General features: G+C 29.7%; 1 protein-coding gene across 1 annotated transcript; it reads right to left on the bottom strand.

Annotated features, from left to right (window-relative positions):
• Window positions 1-4,191: 4,191 nt before the first annotated feature.
• On the bottom strand, window positions 4,192-21,157 carry LOC143190365 (phospholipase B1, membrane-associated). Its single transcript, XM_076394608.1, has 8 exons — window positions 21,021-21,157; window positions 20,435-20,596; window positions 10,022-10,295; window positions 7,934-8,109; window positions 7,669-7,879; window positions 6,053-6,198; window positions 4,445-4,613; window positions 4,192-4,392 (listed from the first exon to the last, which is right to left on the bottom strand). Exons 2-8 carry the CDS (start codon window positions 20,552-20,554, stop codon window positions 4,229-4,231), a joined length of 1,260 nt encoding a protein of 419 aa, XP_076250723.1. The 5' UTR covers window positions 20,555-20,596; window positions 21,021-21,157; the 3' UTR covers window positions 4,192-4,228.
• Between the last annotated feature and the right edge of the window lie 381 nt (window positions 21,158-21,538).

Below are 21,538 nucleotides of genomic sequence, written 5' to 3'. Positions count from 1 at the left end.
TTATTCTACGATACACACTTTCGGCTTAACATCTATGCCACTTTCTTTAATGTGCACATTAATTTAAATTTTACTAATTTGGTACTAAAATGGTTTTATTAACTTTAATCTTTTGACAAAGCCAACATTATCTAGAAGATGGAGATCATTAATATAGACGCGCTCTGTTCATTTCTTTGGGCATAGTCCTTGTTATTGACAGTTTCTACTTTCAGGCCCATATGCAAATTCGCAATAATACCTCGCAGGATTTGGTTCTGGAATCTTTGAATAATATTTCTATTGCTTTGGCTGAACAACTCCAGACTTAAACACCACAGGTCACTAACTGCAAGATTTGTTGGTAAAGCAATAGCTCTACAAAACTGGCTATGCTGAATATCTATCCAATAACCAGTACATTTTTTGTAGACCAACTTAATTTCTTCATATTTTTGCTCAACGTATGCCTTCCACCTGAGTTTATCACCAACGGTCATGCCAAGATATTTGGCTGTATTTCCATACGGGACTATTTATTTACGAAATCAATATGCATTGATTTATCTTTATTCATTCTTAGGCGACATTTCTCTGCCCTGTGTTGTATTTGTATTCAGTTTTGTTACGCCTCCGACGGCTATGATGCAATGTCATCAATACACTTCCCTGGGGTATACCTGTTTTCATTTTCCTCAAGTTAGTATAGACACAATCTTGTTTGAGTCTGAGGTATCAGTCAGTTATATATGGCATTAAAATATTTGAATACAAGAGAAGTACATAATCCGAGAAAAAGCTTAAACAACATGTAAAAATATTGCAGAATAAATTTTATTTTCTCCTAGTGATTTTTACATAACATTGGTGATTCTGTGAACCTAATCAATCGTGGAATGTTGTTTCCTGAAACGAAATTGATAATCCGGAATGAGATGATTTTCCTCAATGACTGGTTTTATCCTTTTCAATAGAAGTTGTGTGGCTTTTCCGGTTTATGTTCCTAAGAATAATGTTTTAACGATGCTTTCATATTCGACGTGTCTATTGTAAAGGAAATAACTAATATCGGAAAGAAAGAGAGACGGAAATCAGAGGAGGATAACAAGGAATAAATTCCGACCCACATTATTTATAGATCCTGTAAAAATTCGAATATGTTTTAATACTGTAGTGCAAACTATTTATTCATGATCGTTTGTTTCTAACTGATGGTAATAATATGATAATAATGCGATAACTAATGGACATTTTTGTCCAAAAATATATCGAGACATAAACGGTAATTAAGTGGACGCGACTAAATGTGGAGAACTTGTTAGATGGCTCAACGCGACGGTATAATTGGATTTATCAATGTACTTAGCAACAATGTAGAACTACTTTAATTATGCGTTTTTTCTACAGTAAATTAGAGTAAATTAGCATGCGTTTTACAATCTACAAGTTCTTGAAACTGATAAGTGTCCTGATGATCCTATTAGGGAATTTCGCGTTAATTGTTGATAACATTTAGAAAAGCTTTAATGTCCAGGTATGTACATTTTGTTGATATTTATCTAGTAATTTTTGTCTAATATAAAACATGTTGTGACCTCGTTTAAAGTAGAAAACATATACATTTTAAGCGCAGTAAATTCAGATCATTAAATAAAAATTAATTTAGCATCATTCTCTTTTGCTTTATATAGACACTACCAACATTAGATATCATTTCAAGACCTTGACCGCTATATTAACGGATTCTTTTTTCTTAAACGACGCCATAAATGAGCACCTACTGAAACACTACTAGGGAATGAACATATACACAATACAGCTGAATACAGCCGAAATCGCAGATGATTATGTTTATTATTTTTATTTATTTGATTGTTCATTGAAAGTTAACACGAATAAAATGAAACTTGAGAAGATACTCACTTAATGGTCCATCTCTGAACGTAATTCAGACTCCATATTAGTTGGCAACAGTGTGATTATAAGATTATGAGAAAACTATAGATTATTCATTGTTATAGTGACCTATTTCTTTCATTATGAGTAACTCTAACTATTATAGTATGTAGACTTGAAATAGAGAAATAAAGATATTTAAATGCCCTTAAAAGTCTCTAATTATTATTTTTCAATAATCTTGTTGACTTTAGCAATTGCAGCAGCCCGTAATTTTAAATTATCAGCAACCAATGAAGGAATCAGATCATGTTGACTTTGAATATCTGCTACTATGGAATTAATATCATTAAGATCTGGAGAGATATATGGGAGATATTTGCGTATTTAAATCTGTGATACAATTGTTTCAATATATTTTACATTACTTTCCTTGTGATAATCTTGTTAGCAAGTGAGAAGAACCACTACCCCTCAATAATTCCAAATTATATTGATAATTAATTGGATTTTCAAAATATAACAACACTGCGGTTGTGGCTTGATCAGCTTTTCTAATAGTGATGTCTGCAGGTCTTCTAACATTCGAGTCATGTTTTCGACTTACGTCAAATTTACTCTTCAGGATTAGTGTGGTAAAATGAGATCCAGATCTTAATTTAAGAGAGAATATTCTACAAAAAGTACATCTGTATACAACAGTTTAAATTTAACGTTTCTATGGATTTCTAGCCTATAATATTCTTTCTGATTGCATCGACAACTATACTAATCCAATTTCGAATAATATATGATTTATTCTATGTTCCTAAATGCAAGATCCGACAGGAAAGTAGAATGTTTTTGAAACTATTAATATAATCGTATTGTTAAACAAATTTCAAAACGTTGATTTTATAAGACTTCAGTGAAGTGAACAAGATTTTACTACACGATTAACTTGTTCTTCCATGCGCATTTCGATAATCCACATCAAGTTGTATTTATGATTTGTTAATTTTATGTTTATGTATTTATGGACTTGGGATGAAAACAGCGACAAAATGTCCATTAAGACTAAGTAGATTGCCATTATAATAATCCGAAGAAAAATCACTTGGGTTATTACATTAAATACGAGAGTCCTTCTTAGGGAAAAAAACTACTCAGAGCTTTTTATTCTTTCTTTAATTATATAAGAGGAAATTACAGATGAGATGAATGAAACTACGAAACCCAAGTAATTTAAAAATAATAATAGAAAAATATTTGTTGTTAGACTGGTCTACACATATTTAGAATTATTCATTAAATAATAATGATACGATACTCGTATGTTCATAGGATCATTTTATTTAAATAATTTTAAAAAATATAATGGCGGTTATGATTTGAAGCTAAAAAAATTAATTTAATTGAAACGTCGATTTATAAAAGTTATAGATTATGAAGTAAAAATAATTCATATAAGTATAAATAAGTTAAAAAGACATACTTTAACTAAAATACAATTTAAATAGATTTCTGAACTATTTTTTAATATTTGTATTAGACTTCTCATTACCAAAAAATAGTTTTTCCTTGGGAGTGATGCAACTGGTTTGGTTTTCAAACCTTCCCCTATTATAACTGCTATATAAATAGTAAATTTTAACAATTGACACCTTATAAGTTTTTGCAATAAAATTCATGATAAACATATATTTTATTGGAGAGTGTACTTTTCAATCAATATACTTCTGTTGGTGCTGCAGGATTTTCGCCGCTGTTGACGATCAACCACAAACATTCTGGGCTCTGGACAATATTGCTCTCCTATTTTTTTTTAATCGCACTCTATGATCTTGATCCATGTTTTTTTTTAACTTTCAGCTTATTTCAAAAACTACCGATGTCAGAGTGTAACAGTGTTAAAGTTTAGGAGCTATGCAAAACGATCAGCAAAATAAACGTTCGAAATAGCCGGATTTTAGTCCTGCTTATATTATTGTGTCTCCTCTTCAGGCACTATCTTAAGTATATTAAGAAGAGATACACCTCCTGAAATAAAGCAAAAGCCTTACTATTTCAGCAAATACACACATACTAATTCTAAACATTTAAACTCCTGTACTTTCTCTAACTGGGAGCCGTTGAGATGTATAAAAGACGATCTCTCGGCCAACACATTAGTCTTTTCTTCATATATTTTCAAGTCAAATGTATCTACAGTGCAATCTATAATCTGAGGAATGTTCGAAGCCTCGGAATCAAGTCAGTTATATATATTTATTTGCTACCTCTCTTTAAAAAAAATGTTATTAGCATGTTTTTTGTGATTAATTTGAAATAAAACAATTCTAAATTTCATTAATTTATTTTTTTAAATATTACTTTATCGTTGATGGCCAGTGTTAAAATAAGATTTTGTATTTTTGTACGTGAATAGATAAGGCGCGTTTTCCTTTGGACACTCAAACTTCTCCAATACGAAATTCAATTTTCGTTGATTCTTTAGGCCTATTGGTTGCAATAAATTATTCCACAACATATTAGCACCTAAAGAAAAATTAAATTCTTATATATTCTTATATATGAGACTCGTTCTTACCTAATGCGTGGCCTTTCTGAGAAAAATGGAAACAGTCATGGGTAATGTAAGAAATATCGATTACTTCCTCATATCGTTTTATAGGATCATCTGGCGCATTAAATAGCTTCATAAACGGCTGAATAACAACAGTAAAGTCATCTCTTTGATCATATCTTCCACTGAATACCTAAAAAATTAAGTAGTGTAGGACATTTTATTTTCACACCAAATTTTATTCTAAAATTCTGAAGAATAGATATATACATTTTATTAATAATATAAACAGTAATATATTTTTGTATATATTAACATTATTTTTAATCCAAATTGAACTGCTACTAGGTAGTTCTAGTATGAGCCAAACACTAGGTATGATAATTACACTAGAAATTAGGAAAATAGGTATCAAATTATTCATAGTAAATTAAACCTGGCGAAAAAATCTTTTTCTTCTGTAAACTGGAATTTTTTAAGAAATTCACTTGTTATAAATATTTTTATATATATATTTTAAATTATCCTTTTACCAACTATGAGTTTATCTGGACTGGGCCTAAAGTTTAACGTGGGCTCCGAACCACGGTCCTCAGCCTCATTAAGCCTACCAAATGGTGAGTGACCAACTTTAGAAATCATCCCAGAAGACATCCGGTCTTACCCAGCCTGGTTACTGGCGTGACTGGGATAATTTTCCTTGTCGGATTTTACACTCTAGCCTAAAACGTTCACAAATTTTAAACAATCACAAACATAAATTTACGACAATGCCCCAGCGGGATTCGAACCCGAGGCTACCGCAACAACAGAAGGACCGTCCCATCGCCTTTAACACTGCGCCACCAAGCTGGCGTTATAAATAATTAAATTTCTCTATATTAAGTCCCTTTAATTTATAACTGATAGTGGCAGTAAAGTACGGAGAGTAAAATTACAGAAAATAGATATCTGGAGACAGAACATTCGTCTGAGATACAATTAACTGTGTAAATAGATGTAAACGAAACACTAAATTCTGTAAAAGAGTGACAGGAGTAAAACGTTTTTCTGTTATTATCCCCAATGGTTTAACACAACAGCCCAATGAGCCAAAATTATTTCTTAAGGTAACTATTATATACATGAGAAAAATCATTATATACATGGATCACTTCGTTAAGTGATTTTCTTTTTTAGTATATATGGAAAATGGAAAATAAAGTTAGGTGTTTAGAAAGCAAAGACGGGAAGGATAAAGATCAGATGACAATCAACGTGGAACAAAGGTATTGGGCAGATATTGCAGAAAATAATGGACCCAATTTGTACACGGAATATGAGACAGCAACAGTTTAGTTCTGATAATTATCAATTATTTTAAGTCAGTTAATTAAGTTTTTAACGTTGTTGCTGTCATGTTAATATCGTCATGTATAATTGCTTAATGTTAATATGTTTCTTAACGTATTTAAAGATTCTTAACGTTTTACGTTACAAAAATAAATTAAAAATAAATAATTGTCGTATATCATTGTAATTCCACGATTTTAAGCTGGGTTCAATAAATTGTGAATTTAAATGAAAAATTTTTGATTAATTATTAGTTTTGTAGCATAATTTATTGTGGATAAATAGAGTGTATGGTTTTACCAAATCTTCCTCAGCTGCTTGATATTGTTTGGTTAAATTAGTGATGGTATCCATGGCATTTTGCCCTCGATGGAAACACGCACAAAATAGCGTGTGAAATAATCGACACATCATTGTTCTCTTGATTCGTATACTCACAGAAACATCTAAAATTTAGAATTAGATAGAGAAATTAATAAAAACTTTACCTTCACCAAAACGTCATGAATAGATTTCGATATAAATATATGTATAGAGGAATACATTATAATTAAATAATACAGACGTTGTTAGTTTATTAATAATATTACTACTGTTGACTAAAATATGCTTAGATGTATCTAATGAAAAGTAGGTTGTTCTAATATATATTAGGTTTTGGAACTAATTATATTATAATTATATGGCTTAATCCATGGTTTTATACTCTTGGGATTATTTTAATAGATTAAGTTTTCCTTTCTGTCGATTAAGTCGTTTTCCTTTCATTAGTTTTTGTCATTTAAATAGTGGAAGAATATGATCTTATACGTGTATTGGGTAGGGAAGACAATTTCATGATGATACATCAACAACCAATGATTTATAATTCTTGAGGTGTATGATACCAGTATTCATTGAGCAATTCTTTCAACCACTGAATCTCAAAGCATATAAAACAAAGTGTAATTCATCCAGTTACACCATTTATAGCTCAAAAACTTTTGGGACCGATTTTCATGAGCTGTGATTTGTTGAATTCGTTTCCACTCCAAATAAAAAAATAACTATTAAAACATTCGAAAAATTATTCAGAGAAATACTTTTTTAATATATTGTTAAATAAATTTTGAAACATCTCTATCTGTAGTAATTAACAGGGTATGCCACGCACGCTTATAGCTTATTTGTAATAATTGATATCCCTTGCAAAGTAGTGACATACCATACATTGTAGAAACCAAATTCAACGGAAAACATTTATAATATATAGAAATTACTCAAATTGGAATGCTTTTAATCGCTTTAATTTTTTGACAACTTTACTTGCTGTATATTTCTCTCACTAGTCCAGTCAAGAATAAAAATAATAATTTCAATAGGAATAATTTAGAACGACGTCAATATCAACAGAGGTTCCCGAAACAAAAGAATACATAACAATAATATATAAAACAATTGACAATATCTGTCAAGACATTCATCTCAGCCATCCTAGATTATCCAGGTCAATCAGTTATCCGTATCAGAAGATTGACAACACAGCTACACAGCTAAATAAAATAGCATATACCAAGTAAGCTAAAGACTTGCTGACACGCCAATGCTTGATTGTTCCTATGTTATAAACATTAAATATATATATATATATATATATATATATATATATATATATATATATATATATATATATAACACCACTTTCATTGACTGCTATGCAACAAGGTTCGCAGTATCAGCTATTTGTAGTATAAGTCAATACTATTTACTCTTAAATCAATATATAGAAATCGACACATAAGAACAAGTGTTTTGTGGATATATATGATTGGAAGAACAGAATGCTGTATTATCGACACCGTTTGATATAAGTATAACACTACGAATCAGTTCCAAAACCTAATCTTTAATATAGCTGTAATTAAATCCACATATACCTAAAACAGGAACCAGATTTACAAATGTCCTCGGTAGCTTCTCGTACAAATAGTCAAGAGCCCTCATGAGCTTGACTGCATGTTTAGTGGCTGATGCTTCGTTTTTGTTATAACACTGCGCCGAACAAACATCATTAGCTCCAAAAAACATCGTTATCATCTTCCAATCGCTTTGGATATCAATATTAGGATCTTCTTTCATTTTCTTTACCTATTCGTGGAAATAATATGAAATTAAAGTGTTGCCATTGAGATATTATCTTACTAAAACTTTTGCCTGTCGTAAAGCGTCAGCATCAGCAGCAACAGGAAAAGCAACGTTTAATTTTGCATTTGACGAGAGAAATTCTCCAGTTCCTGTCGAATATCCTCTTAAATTTGGATTGAATTCTTTAAGAATGTTGGGCAATGTTAGATATTGTCGCCAGGATCCTTCTCCACCTATTGAAAATTAAAATATTAATAAAGGCATTTATGATTTTATAAACTCGATTGTCATATTATTGAATTTTTGGAGTAATTGTACTTATTATTAAATAAATTCATTAATGAATACGAAAATACAATAACCTTTTTAATAAGTTGATATTGATTAATTTTTTTTAACATGTCCATTGTTTCTTTATCTAAATTTATGAAAATATTCTGTCATCAGGTATGGAGTTTTCAGAAAAATAGTTATTGCTAACTATTGTTACTTTTTATGGGTTTGTTTGAATGATATTTTAATATTATTTGAAAGTTAAATTGTGTTTTATACATAGTGATAAAATAATATTCCTAGTAAAAACCATATACGATGTTCTGGTTGAGAAATTATCTAAAATAGGATACTAATAATGATATACTAAACTGAATGGACCAAATAATGGAGAATAAAATGGGATAACATGTCAAATTAAAATAGAAGGATCATGTCATAAAGAAATTAGCAGAACAAGAAGAAATTATTATAAACAGGTATAGTGACTACTTGGAAGAAAATCCAAAATGCCAACTCACAATAAGATACTGATCTACAATCAGGCATTCAAATCAATATGGCCATAAGGTATAGAGCTGTGAGGCTGTACCCAGGATAGCAATGTAAAGAAAATTGAAATATTCAAGAGCAAGGTAACGCAGACGAGGCACCTTGGGATGTACGCAATGAAGACCTGGAAATTTCTAAAGAAATTAAAAGAACAAAATTAAAAGAAATTAAAGGGTTCTCTCGAAAACATGAAGCTTCTGCTACTGCATGGACTACACAGACTAAAGAAGAACCCTGGGAACTTAATAGTGCAAAAGGGTGTAAGGTGTGAGAACGGAGCTATAGATTGTTGCTGGATAGACTATAATATGTAAATTGTAACATTATTTGTTAGAAGTAAATTAATGGTTGGTGTAGGGGACCGGTTTTAATAATAAATAAATAATAATAAAACTACTGATATTTATTCAATGAAACCATACTATAACGTGTCTGAAAGTTAAGTTTCATCTTATTTTGTTTTTGTATAATTTCATTTGTGGTGACGAGTGCTTAAATACACGCCAGTATCAGAATTGTTTGGCTAGACAATGGTTAAAATAAATAAATTTATTTAAAATATCGAGCTAGACTAGTTCATCTTTTCTCGAAAAATCGCTTGGAACTGAAAATTAGCCATATCAAATTTAAATTATTTAAATCAGATTTGATAACAAATGAAGTTCAATATTTGAGTTCTACATGGATGAAATTTGCTATCGAAATAAAACGAAGTCAATGATTTTTTGAACCAATGTTTACGACATATAAAAAATGGAACATGTACAACAATTACGTGCAATAAAGATTTTTGCCGAAACCAATAGAGGCTTAACAAATAGTTGAGAATCCCCCTTTATATCAACGAGGGAGATATTGATCAGTTAGTAGGATGGGAAAGATTGTGTTCAATATGCACTGCTAGAACCGGACCAGATCATTAATTTGACCCGTTGCCTCTAATAGCTAATGTTATTGATATAAGTGTTTTAAATAAAATCCCCAAAAATTATCAATTTGAGAAACGTTTAAATCACAAATATCTATGAAGCTTAGGGATGAAGCCTGATGATGAAGATGGATGTTTGGAGTGGAAAGAACCTTTTCATTATCAGAATAGTGAATCTGGAAGTTAATATACTCTACTTGACTGTACGCTAAATTACAATTGCTACTTCTTCTTCGTGGAAGTCCTCTAGAACGCTGCAGAGTATGTATTGTAACATTAATTAAATATAATTTTTAATACAGTTTAATACTGGACGTAAGATTTGAAGATTCGTAGTAATGTTGTATATCTGTTACACTGAAAACCTATTTGTAATTCGAAAAATTATTTACCTGCACACCATGATACTCCTCTATTTTCTATCATCGTGCCCAAAGCAAATTCCTCCATAGCTCCATTGCCTGCCACTAGAGAGTCGCCCATTGCTCCAATCACATCTATATCACCAGGTCGGAGCTGATGCACGCTAGTTGGCCGGGTAGTGGACCTACCGGTCCCAGAACTAGTAAAATTCTTACAAGGAAACGGTAGTGATCTTGGAAATACCGGCTGTATTCGTGCATGATTTTGGCCAGGATATCTTATAATAAAATTCCCAAAATTACCCTAAAAACAATTGCGAAACCAGTTTTTATTTTGAACAGTATCAGACGCTTAACATATTGTACTAGCTTATGAATAAAACATGAAATATTTAACATAAGTAGGTTAGTCAAATGAATCGTCTAACCAGGAGGTGTGATTATATTTTAAATTTTAAATATATTTGTTTTCAATCATAGATTTATTTGCCGTATTATAACCTTAAACTTATTGTTTTCTAATGCGATTACTTTCTTTGCCCGTGGTCCATTCCTGTATTAACAATACAATGTTTAATTTAAATTATTAAAATATATACAATATGTATTATACATGAAGAATTAGCAAGGGTACAAGAATTTTCTGTGAAATTATTTTAATAAACATATTATAATAACTCTTAGGCCTTTTAAATGTTTTTTCTTACGAGAATTACCATTCATTCTATTGCATATATTATGTCTTGCATAGGAAAGTATGTCTGTTTAAATATATGCTTTCGCAACAATGGAATTAGTAAACAAAATGTGCCATTTATTTAAAGACATTATCATATAAAAGTGATTAGTAAATCACTAAATTTTATAGATAGCTATCTATTGACGAAAATGTCCTTATTTAATTCCATTTGCATAAGATTCCATGGTATTTAATATATTTATATGAATATCGTAGCTATTGTTTATATTAACTTTCAGTTTACTTATTTTCTCTTTACTCTAAGTATATTCTTCTAGGCCTAGAGTGTACTGTATATTTGCACACTAAGTATTTGTATAAGGAAAAGTTTAAATATCTTTTGTATATTCAGTAATTTTGTAAAATTATTATATTGACTTTTATTTATTTCGTTTTTATCAAATACGTTCTAGTAAATAATAATTGACGTTAGATTGCTTGTTTATATAATAATATACTATCTAATAATAGGTAATCTAAGTTTATACAAATTCTTTCCGAACTACCCGTATATTCCTTCGTCTAATACCTGCTTTATGGTTGATACAATAGTACCTAAACTACATCCAGGATTTCCTCGGCAAGTGTTCGTTATTTGATGAAATAAAACATTTTATTGATTCATTTTACTCCCCTTCGATATAGTGAGCAAAAAACTTATTCAGCCCTATAATACATGATTAGAAACAGTGTCAGTTGAAAGAATAAAAGCCCTTAATAGAAAAGCTAATGAATTAGCTGGAGTTAATATTAAGGAAAAAAATCTTGAATACACTAGTTGCTTGCATGTGCTGCATGTACAAAAAATTGGTAAAATATATAGCGTCCAATATATTTTACATAATTTTACATCTGATTATTGTAGAAGATCTACTTTTAATAACCAGTTACAACACACCACAAAAAAGCTTCTTTCTATGCCTCGCTTACAATGAAGCTGCGATACTAAAACTATTCGAAATGGCGTTTTCAGTGAATTTGGATTCTTCCTATGGAATATCAGAACAGTCCAGAACACTGCTAAACTGTTTGTTTGAGAATTTAAGCTGGATTTTCTCCCAATAAGTTTTGCAATTGTCTTCGAACTTCTTTGGTTACTCAGGCAGGTTTGTCATTTCTTCACTTTTCAATCGTTGAAACCAAAACCGACCGTTCTAATATGAGTGAATATCACCTCATGAGCTTCTAAAAGTGTACTGATATACACTTTATGAAATGAAATAACAAATTAAATATATGTCGAATAAATAAGCGTTCCATGATTAGCGCGTGTATACAATGAATAATTAAATAATGATAAATAGAAAACTAGTTATTTTATATAATGCAATAGAAAAGCCATCGAACCTAGTATTTGTTTACGTTGATAATTACGTTAATATATAAAAGCTGTAGCAGATAATATCCTAGTTAGTTGCTAAATATATAATTATTTAGAAAAAAGTTACAGAAGTAAAAATTGCTGACCTGAAAATATATTTTAAAAATACATTGGCGGATATATGTTTTGATATTTGGACGATGGACTTTTAAGCTAATATATCAATCAAAAAATATAATTAAACAAAATAATTAAGCAACTTGCAAAATAGATTGCACAAATAACCAAAAAGATCATTTATATGAATACAGTATAAGTCCTATAATATATAGATTAATTTTTTTCGTTAATACAAATAAGATAATTGCTGGCCTGGACGATCTTCTTACTCATGGTATATTCACAGGTTTAAATCTCACACATATATGGACATAAATTTGTATTTATGACTGCTGCACGGATTGTATTTGTAAAAATCTACTCTGGTGTGCTATTGTCATAAAAATGATAATTTACCATTTTCAGTTTGAGTTAGGTGAATGTGAAGAATTTTATATAGTATATTCTACTCTAGTAAGTATATTCTACTTAGACAATCAGGAAGTGAATCTAAAAGAGAAACTGCCAAGGGAGAAATAAGAAGAGGGAGAGTAAAGTTAAATTGTGCAAATCAGATGGAATAAACTTATTGAAATGTCCATCTACTAAAAGTTCAATTTTCAATATACAAATTCAACTCTTAAATATACGAATGGGAATTTAGTTCGCTCAGTACTAAATGATCTTGTACATGCTAAAAAATACAATGGCATCCTATTTCCTGGTGACTCGATTATGATTTAAAAATTTAAATGTGACATATTTTTACAAGGGTGTTTGTTACTATTTTGATCTATTGTTCTATACCTATACCCTTAAGATTATATTATCGATACAATTCTATTTTAATATAAGCGGAACCTTATATCTAAATAAATCCACTCATCACATATTTGTCTGTCAGTCGCGCATTATAACGTATATTGTATTCAAGTTTTGTATTTCTGTGTTTCTGGTCTTCCTCCCTCTTTGCTCAGTTATTCAATTCCCAATTCAAATAATTTCTCAATTTGGATAGGTATTTCTTCTGGCTTTTCAATCACCTTACTATGGTTTTGCTTTTGCTCAGTCTCTATATTCTATTAGAGCCGTGTTCCATCTGTTAGGCTTTTAGGTTTATCCTATATCTAGTTCTGTCTCTTCGATCTGACATGTTACTTCATCCAATGAATAATATGAGTAGAGTTTAGACATATAGCCAAATATCTTTAGTCTAAATCAATGAATGCTAGGTATTTTTGCTGTACGTTTTTTGTTATTTATCTCAGACTAACAGTGTCTTATTTATTTATATATATATATATATATATATATATATATATATATATATATATATATATATATGTATTTATATTTATATAGCCTGTTGTTTTTCAGATCTTCTTTTTTATAAGTACACTCTAATTTTTTATTATATTTGCGATCATTTTGCTTTCTAATTCCTACTTTTCTGTCTTATTGGCCGGTGTCATATTGCGTATGTTGACTTCAGCGTATAAAGTATAAATTAAGTATTCCTTTAAGCTCACCATTGGTTTAATATCATTAGTTATTATATGTCTATAATTATATGATTTTTCTTTTTTGTAAGATATTACAATTTTGCAAAAAAGCTGATTTTCTCCGGTAGTTTCACAGGATTTTCGCTGTATACTATTTGATTTTGGTGAGAGCTTTATTTTAATTAATACGATAACCCCATTTTACTGCATCAAGTATTGAATCCTTGAAGTAATTCCAAATTTGTTTGCTTGTTTGTCCTGTATATGTTCATCTCTCTCGAATGGGTAAAAATTTCTGCATATTTTTTGCCACTGCATTTCCAAGTATTTCGCGGCATAGTCAACAGCTTGGAATAATATTTCGCAAAATTGAATAAGTAAATCATTTGAATCAACAACTCGAATGCCGGTCAGGAAGTAATGAAAAAGAGTCAAATATTACCAATAGTTTCTCCATTTACGCCGGTTCGAATCCTGCTGGGGCATGGTCGTAAATGTATGTTTATAATTGTGAAAGTTGTTAAGATCAGATTTATAATATAAATTTATCTAATTTGCTGGTGTTTATATAATTATTACTGGTACTGTATATCATTTTGAAAAAAGTTATATAATTGTCAATAAAGCATTAGTATTTAAATTTGAAACATCCAATATTAAGAATATAATAAAAATAATAATAGCTTAGTTATCTGGGTCAGAATCTCAATTAACTGCGAAAACATTATGAAATCATGTGATTTCCATAAAATTATAGATGATATTTAAACAAGAAATAGACTTGCTAATGATTATGTGTCATTGTTCCCTCAATTCAATATTATAATTATATGATCACAAGAAAATATTGATAATAAAAAATTGATATAAAATCTAGTAACAGAAAATAACAATTAATTAATGCATACAATAAAGTATTAACTAATATGAGCATACAATAGACTAATCGGTGTACGGATTAACATTGAGGTTAATATGGTGATTAATGAAAACTACAGGAAAATGAACAAGATGCAGTCTATGATTGACTACTTGAGTTCATGCGTACTTAAATATAAAAACAAAAATTTTTATTAATTACATCTGACATTCGATATGCTTAGCACAATATTAATTTACAAATTAATTTATTGCTACTATTATGTTGTACTTGCATTAATATACTTAATATAAGTAAGGCATATATGAGATTAATATATCAATATGTATTTCGAAAACTTAAATAAAATGAGTAACATTTCGATTTGGTTTGGTTATGTGTAGCCTTGTTTGTTGCCTACAGGCTCATACTTCGTTGAGAAGTAAAGTTAACGACATTATTTCTCTTTGAAAAACACCTCATCACAATGAGATTCGATTTAGGATTTAGGACAGTTAGCGTAATTGAAAGTTGAAAAGCTCACATCAAAATAAAACCAGACTTGTATCTTGTATCTCTTGTATATTGATATTTATTGTGCTACTCAAATGTATTAATATGCCTTTATTTTTCATTAACTAACTTTTAACTCACTAACTTAATTATTGAAACTAATAAAAATGATAATAACAAAATAAAGTAAATATCAAATATGACATATTTCATTAAGTCACAGAATTTATAAATTCCATTATCTACTCGTATATTCACACAGTATTGATGTATTTGCTTTATATTTGATGTTTTCACACCAACAATCAGCTCTAAATATTCCTTGCATGCATAGATTTTTCTCTTGCAACTATATTTTTCATCTAGTATAGTCTATGTATTTTCATTTATCATCATACATTTCTTACAAATTCTTATATTTTCTAATAACCACTAGGAACCATACTATTAATATATACAATTTTAATATACCCTGTCAAACAATGTTGGATAACTAGTTACATTTTACATTATCTGTTACTATGGGAGTTTTGAAAATTAACCTATACTGATAATTTTGTTGATATTGTCACATCTACAATATATTAATATATTAATTTGTCATAATATATATTATTATTAATTTTCATTAATATGAAGTGACAGATAAAGAAGACTCATAGATGGCGCCAACAGAATTAAATCCATATGTTTCTTAGTTAGTCCTAACCCTCAAAAGATGCGTGTATAAGTTTGACAGCTGTCGGATCATTAGTTTGTGAATTATAGCATTTTGAGTGAAACTACTTTTGTTATTGAGAAAGAAATTGATAAAAAGGAATTTCGCGAGTTGATAAAATATTTCTTTTTGAAGGTAAAAAATACAGTTGAAGCAAAAACTTGGATTGATGCCGAGTTTCCGGGCACTGCCCCATGAAAATTAGCCATCAAGGATTGTTATGCGAAGTTTAGACGTGGTGAAATGAGCACTGAAGACGGCGAACGCAGTGGACGCCCAAAAGAGCTTGTTACCGACGAAAACATTTAAAAAATCCACAAAATGATCTTAAATGACCGTAAATCGAAATTGAATGAAGTAGCAGACACTCCAAAGAAATCAACTGATCGTGTACATCATATCATTCGCGAATATTTGAGTATGAGAAAGCTCTGTGCAGAGTGGGTGCCGCACGAGCCCAATTTTAACCAAAATCAATGACGAGTTGATGATTTGGAGCAGTATTTGGAGATGATCAAGCGTAATAAACTCTAGTTTTGCACCGATATGTACAATGGATGAAACATGGCTCCATCATTTTACTCCGAAATCCAATCGACAGTCATCCGTGTGGACTGCACACGATGAACCCGCTCCAAAGCGTGGAAAAACGTAACAATCGGCTGGCAAGGTTTTAGCATCTGTATTTTAGGATGCACATGGAATAATTTTCATTGACTACCTTGAAAAGGGACGGACCATCAATAGCGATTATTACATAACGTTATTGGACCTTTTGAGGGACGAAATCGTCGAAGGGCGGCCGCATTTGAAGAAAAAGAAAGTGCTGCTTCACCAAGAGAATGCACCGTGTCACAAGTCAGTGAAAATAATGGCAAAAATCCATGAAATGGGCTTCGAATTGCTTCCTCATCCACCGTATTCTCCAGATCTGATCACCAGCGAGTATTTGCTGTTCTCAGATCGCAAAAGAATGCTCGCTTGGAAGAAATTTTCGTCGAATTAAGCGGTGATCTCCGAAATAGAGGCCTATTTTGAAGCAAAAGAAAAATCGAACTACAAAATGGTATCGAAAAGTTGGAGGGTCACAATAATCAGTGTAGTGAACGGAATTGTTTTGAATAAATAAAACTAATTTTGTTAATAATGTGTTTTGCTTTGGTAGGCCCGGGACTTTTCAATTGACCTCTTTTATATTCATAACCTCAATTTTTCATCTCAGCTTCGATATAATTTTTTCATTTCTCCAATTGGCTCCTGAATATTTTCTTGAGTCATTAAAAGTTCAAAACCATCTATAGAATATTAAAGTAAGTGAAAACATAACCATAATTAACGAATAATAAACATAATCAATAGAATTGACGAACAAATTAATTATAGTGATACAAAGTGGTTTTCAGGCAATAGTACAGCAGTTCAAGCTGTAAGATCACCAAAGATGGATTGAAGTTGTTTACAGTCCTATAGCCATAAATTATTAGAATTTCACATAATCTATGGTTTGAAAAATAATCCAGTAGAGTCAGTAAATTGCTGATACTAGCATCGCAGTTCAAAGTCTGAGGCGGCATGAAGTTGCTGATACTGAACTGATATTCGAATAAAACCAATGTAATTGAAAATATCACCAATATCTTTATGTCATACTGTAATATCTGACGAGTAATGTGTCTAAAAACAAAGTTTTGTTCACATTATAATATACTTGAAAGAGCAGGGTCTCTTGTATCGTGGACTCAACAAGTCGCCATTTATTTCCGTTAAAATAATATAATCTTAAAGAAAATTAAACATTTAACACATAACACCAAGATATTTCTCATCAAAATTTACTTGTATTACTTTGCCAAAATATATAGAACGTTGCTTTCTGTTCTGAGGATGTCGAAGTAACCATATGTAATTAAGAGTCAGTGTATTTGAGGAAAGTTTTACATTTTCTATTATTATATGTATGTCAAAGTAGAACGAATTCTTTAAAAAATTATGAAATTGTGTTATTTTCATAAAATTATGGCCGGTATTTGGAGAGACAATCGAAATTGCTAATGAGGAATGTCACAAATGGTCGCATAACTATTGTATGCCCGATCAGCTTTCTTTTTGTAGTTACGTGAAATGGAGACGCGCTATTAAATACTAATCAGGAACGTGCAATAAACATCGGTCCGATTGGTGCCGTTTTTCCTATGTTTTCAGAACCTGTCGTCCATTCGTATGCACCTTGCAATTTTGATTTAACATGCTTATTACGGTAATCAAGTAAATCGAATTAACGCATATCAGCATGGTAAATTAATTTAAATTTATTACTGTTGTTATTTATTTATGCATGTACAAAATAGTGAGGAGTTACTATTTTTATGTATGATATGATTAACGTCTATGTATTATGCTACTTTGATAAAAAAACTTGTTAGATTCTTGCCATTGCAATTCAAACGAATTGTTTTGCTAAATCGTGTCGTTGCCGGCACCGACATGTCGGCGGGCAGCAATCGGTCCAGTCGTGTTGGCGCCGATTTTTATTGTGTACAGAGATATTTTTAAGGTTAAAAGTGGAAAATGTCTAGCTTTAAATATGATATTGTAACACTAATTGAATTAGTAGAATCAAAGTCTTTCTATATGGGACAATACTAATGAAAATGACAAAAACAAAATACGGTGCGGTGTCGGTGTCGTCCCGGTGACGTGTCGGAGCCGTGTCGGTGTCGTGTCGGCAGATGTGAAAACGCCCAATGGCGTTCCGGTTTCAAATTAAATTTCCTCAGATACAATTATATTTCTTTACATAGTTGTTGAATTGTTCTTTATACAATCTTAATTTAACGGAAGTAAAATAAGACTAAGTGGAAGCGGTAATAGAATGATGTGATTATTGGATGAAAATATCAGAAGGACTAAAGAAGTGCGATAATAATATCAACAATTTTACAATAAGTAGTATTATAGAGGTGACACTTAATACTCAACTAATATTCTTTATTAACAATTCAATCCAGCGGATGCAGAAATACTGTGAATATTGCTGAGAAAGATATATATGTATAAAAAAATAAAAATTATTCGGTTTGAACACAGATTTATGAATACTGAAAGACTTTTTTAAAACAGTGTTAATGAAGCATTTATAAATTCCATAGACATACAAAAGTTTACTTTTCCTACAAGATTATTATGCACATTTATATTCCAACAGCTTTTGTTGTTACGTATTATATAGTTACAGTTTTATTAGGTTATCCGTATTCTATACAAATATATAGAAAATGGCATCTGGAAAACGAAAGTCTATATACATATTGATATTACCGGACCATATATTTTCTGATAATTGTATGGCTATATTAAACCAATACTTTCTTTTCGAGGTTACTTTAACTGTTAATCGAAATATTCACTACTCAAAAGCGATCAACCGATTTTTTTAAATATATTTATATATATTATATTTATATATATATATATATATATATATATATATATATATATATATATATATATATATATAATTTATGATACAATTAATATTTAAATGATAGGTTAGATGAGACAGAACTTTTTTAAACAATCTTAATTATTTATGTAGCTTCTTTGAGCTAATATATTTTTTAATCGAAATAATGATAATGTTATATACAAAAAAAATTGAAATATGATGTAACAAAGCAAAAGGTATTTATTTTTAAAATTTACTAATATATAATTATACATAAAAGCAATATAATTCTTAAAATATAAATAATATTACATTTGCGATTATTTTATGATTTATGATTATATTATTAATATTTAGATTTAGTTAATAATTTAATAATTTTTGAAATCTAATAATTTAATAATAATTCTAAAATTTAATAAGTTTATTATAATAATTAAATAAAATACAAAAACAATGTTTAACTGGCTTTGGTAATTTTTCTAAAATTTAATTTAAAATATGTTAATAATAAAAAACATTTGATTATTGGGTTTGTGTTTTATGACTTGTAAGTGTTTTAAGTATCTGTATTTGTTTTTCGACTATAATTCAAAAGAAGTTGTCACATTGTCATCTCTCAAAGTATTAAGTCATTTTCTGTCAGTATTTTAATTTAATGGTAACAAATTCAACAACCTATGGGAAATTAAGTAAATTTTCTTATGCTCACCGAGACTACAAAACTTTTAGACATTCAATTATGGATAAATTGCATGAGGCCCTGCCTCATTTTCAAATATTCTGAATGATTTATGTCCTCTTTTTGTTAAAAGCACGTTTTAAACTGATATTTTACTAATGTAACATAACCTATTTTATACAGGAAATATTGTTATTCTTAAGTAAGCTTAATATCTAATGGCAACTATACAAAAATTTCCTGATTTTTACAATTGGAATTATTTTATATAAAAATCTTAAAATATGCCATGAATTTCTAGCCCATGATTTTAATACTAATTTACCTTAAAATTGTGTGATTCGATATACATATTTGCTGTAAGACTAATTAACAATAATTAATTACTATAATTAAATAACTTAAATAATTGAGTTATTATAACTGTTATTCCAAAATTGTCCTTGTTTTTCTGAATTATCAACTTAGTTAAATATAGTTTTTTTATACGTACAATATTAATAATCGATGTATAATTATTATGATGTATAATTAACTGACTGAATTACATTTAATTTTAGCTTACCATTGTTGTTTCTGCAATCATTTGGGGAAACGTCTTAGCTTTGGACACTTGACAGACTCCATATCCGAAAATCCATATGATATAAATGGAAATTTCTATCAGACTCAATTGTTTTACCATATTCTTTGAAATAGTTCATTCCGTCGATGACCAAGAATATTTCTGAAAATGTTAAACGTAATATAAACCGGTTTGTCTAGTACTACATAAAATAGAGGTTTTATAAACAACATGAAATACCGTGGTATTATTTTTGAAAATAACTAATTATATTTTGACCGTTTTATATTTGAATTTAATGTTTCAACAAAATCGCTCATTCAAGCTTTATATTGAACTTTGATGTTAGACAATAAAAATAAGGGACTTTATTTTACAAAAAAAAAAAAGATTTGGCTCCTTAGGAGGATAGTTATAGGTTATTCTGACTAGATTATCGTGCATTATAAATGTTATATGAAATAATTTAAAATATAATATAAAAACATATTAAGCTGAAGCCTGAAAAAATAGTTAATTCTTAAATACAATGAACACCTAATCATTTTTCTTTATCGAATGTCAATACAACAGGCAAATTACTTACCAAAGTTCTAACATGTTTTGTCGATAATACATCGTCCGCGTCACAATTTGTTTATAACGGCTATCGTCCAATTACGATCTAAGGTCGGTGGTTATATGGCGGACAGCGTACAATTAGAATATGTGCCAGAGTATAAAAAATCTTTGGTTTAGTCAAACTTTGTGCGACATAAGTAGTGGGAAAGCTGAAGGTACAAGCGTTCGTACCTACAAAATAAAACGTTACGAAACTTCTGTATTGTGCATATTAAAAGTTCTTTCGGTCGACTTGCGCTTTCACACTTTAAAATATTTGAATACACTTTTAGTTATGACTTTATATGTAGGAACGATTTCATCCAACGAATTATAAACCGTCACTGTTTCGAGACACAACGCTATTTGATCTTTTTAGATGGGAAATTATTATTTTAAAGGCAATTTTTATACATGAATAATGTATAAAGTATATTTTTAACAATTGTTTGACGCCTAAGATATTTAAATTTACGAAAAAAAAGTAATCAAAATGTAAATTTG

Source organism: Rhynchophorus ferrugineus, unplaced genomic scaffold, assembly GCF_030347505.1.
Source record: "Rhynchophorus ferrugineus isolate W39M unplaced genomic scaffold, kcgeb_rfMv2 rfM2, whole genome shotgun sequence".
In the NCBI taxonomy this organism is placed as follows: Eukaryota; Metazoa; Arthropoda; class Insecta; order Coleoptera; family Curculionidae; genus Rhynchophorus; species Rhynchophorus ferrugineus.
Note: the sequence above shows the minus strand (reverse complement) of the source record. Positions and strands in the feature narration are given on the sequence as shown.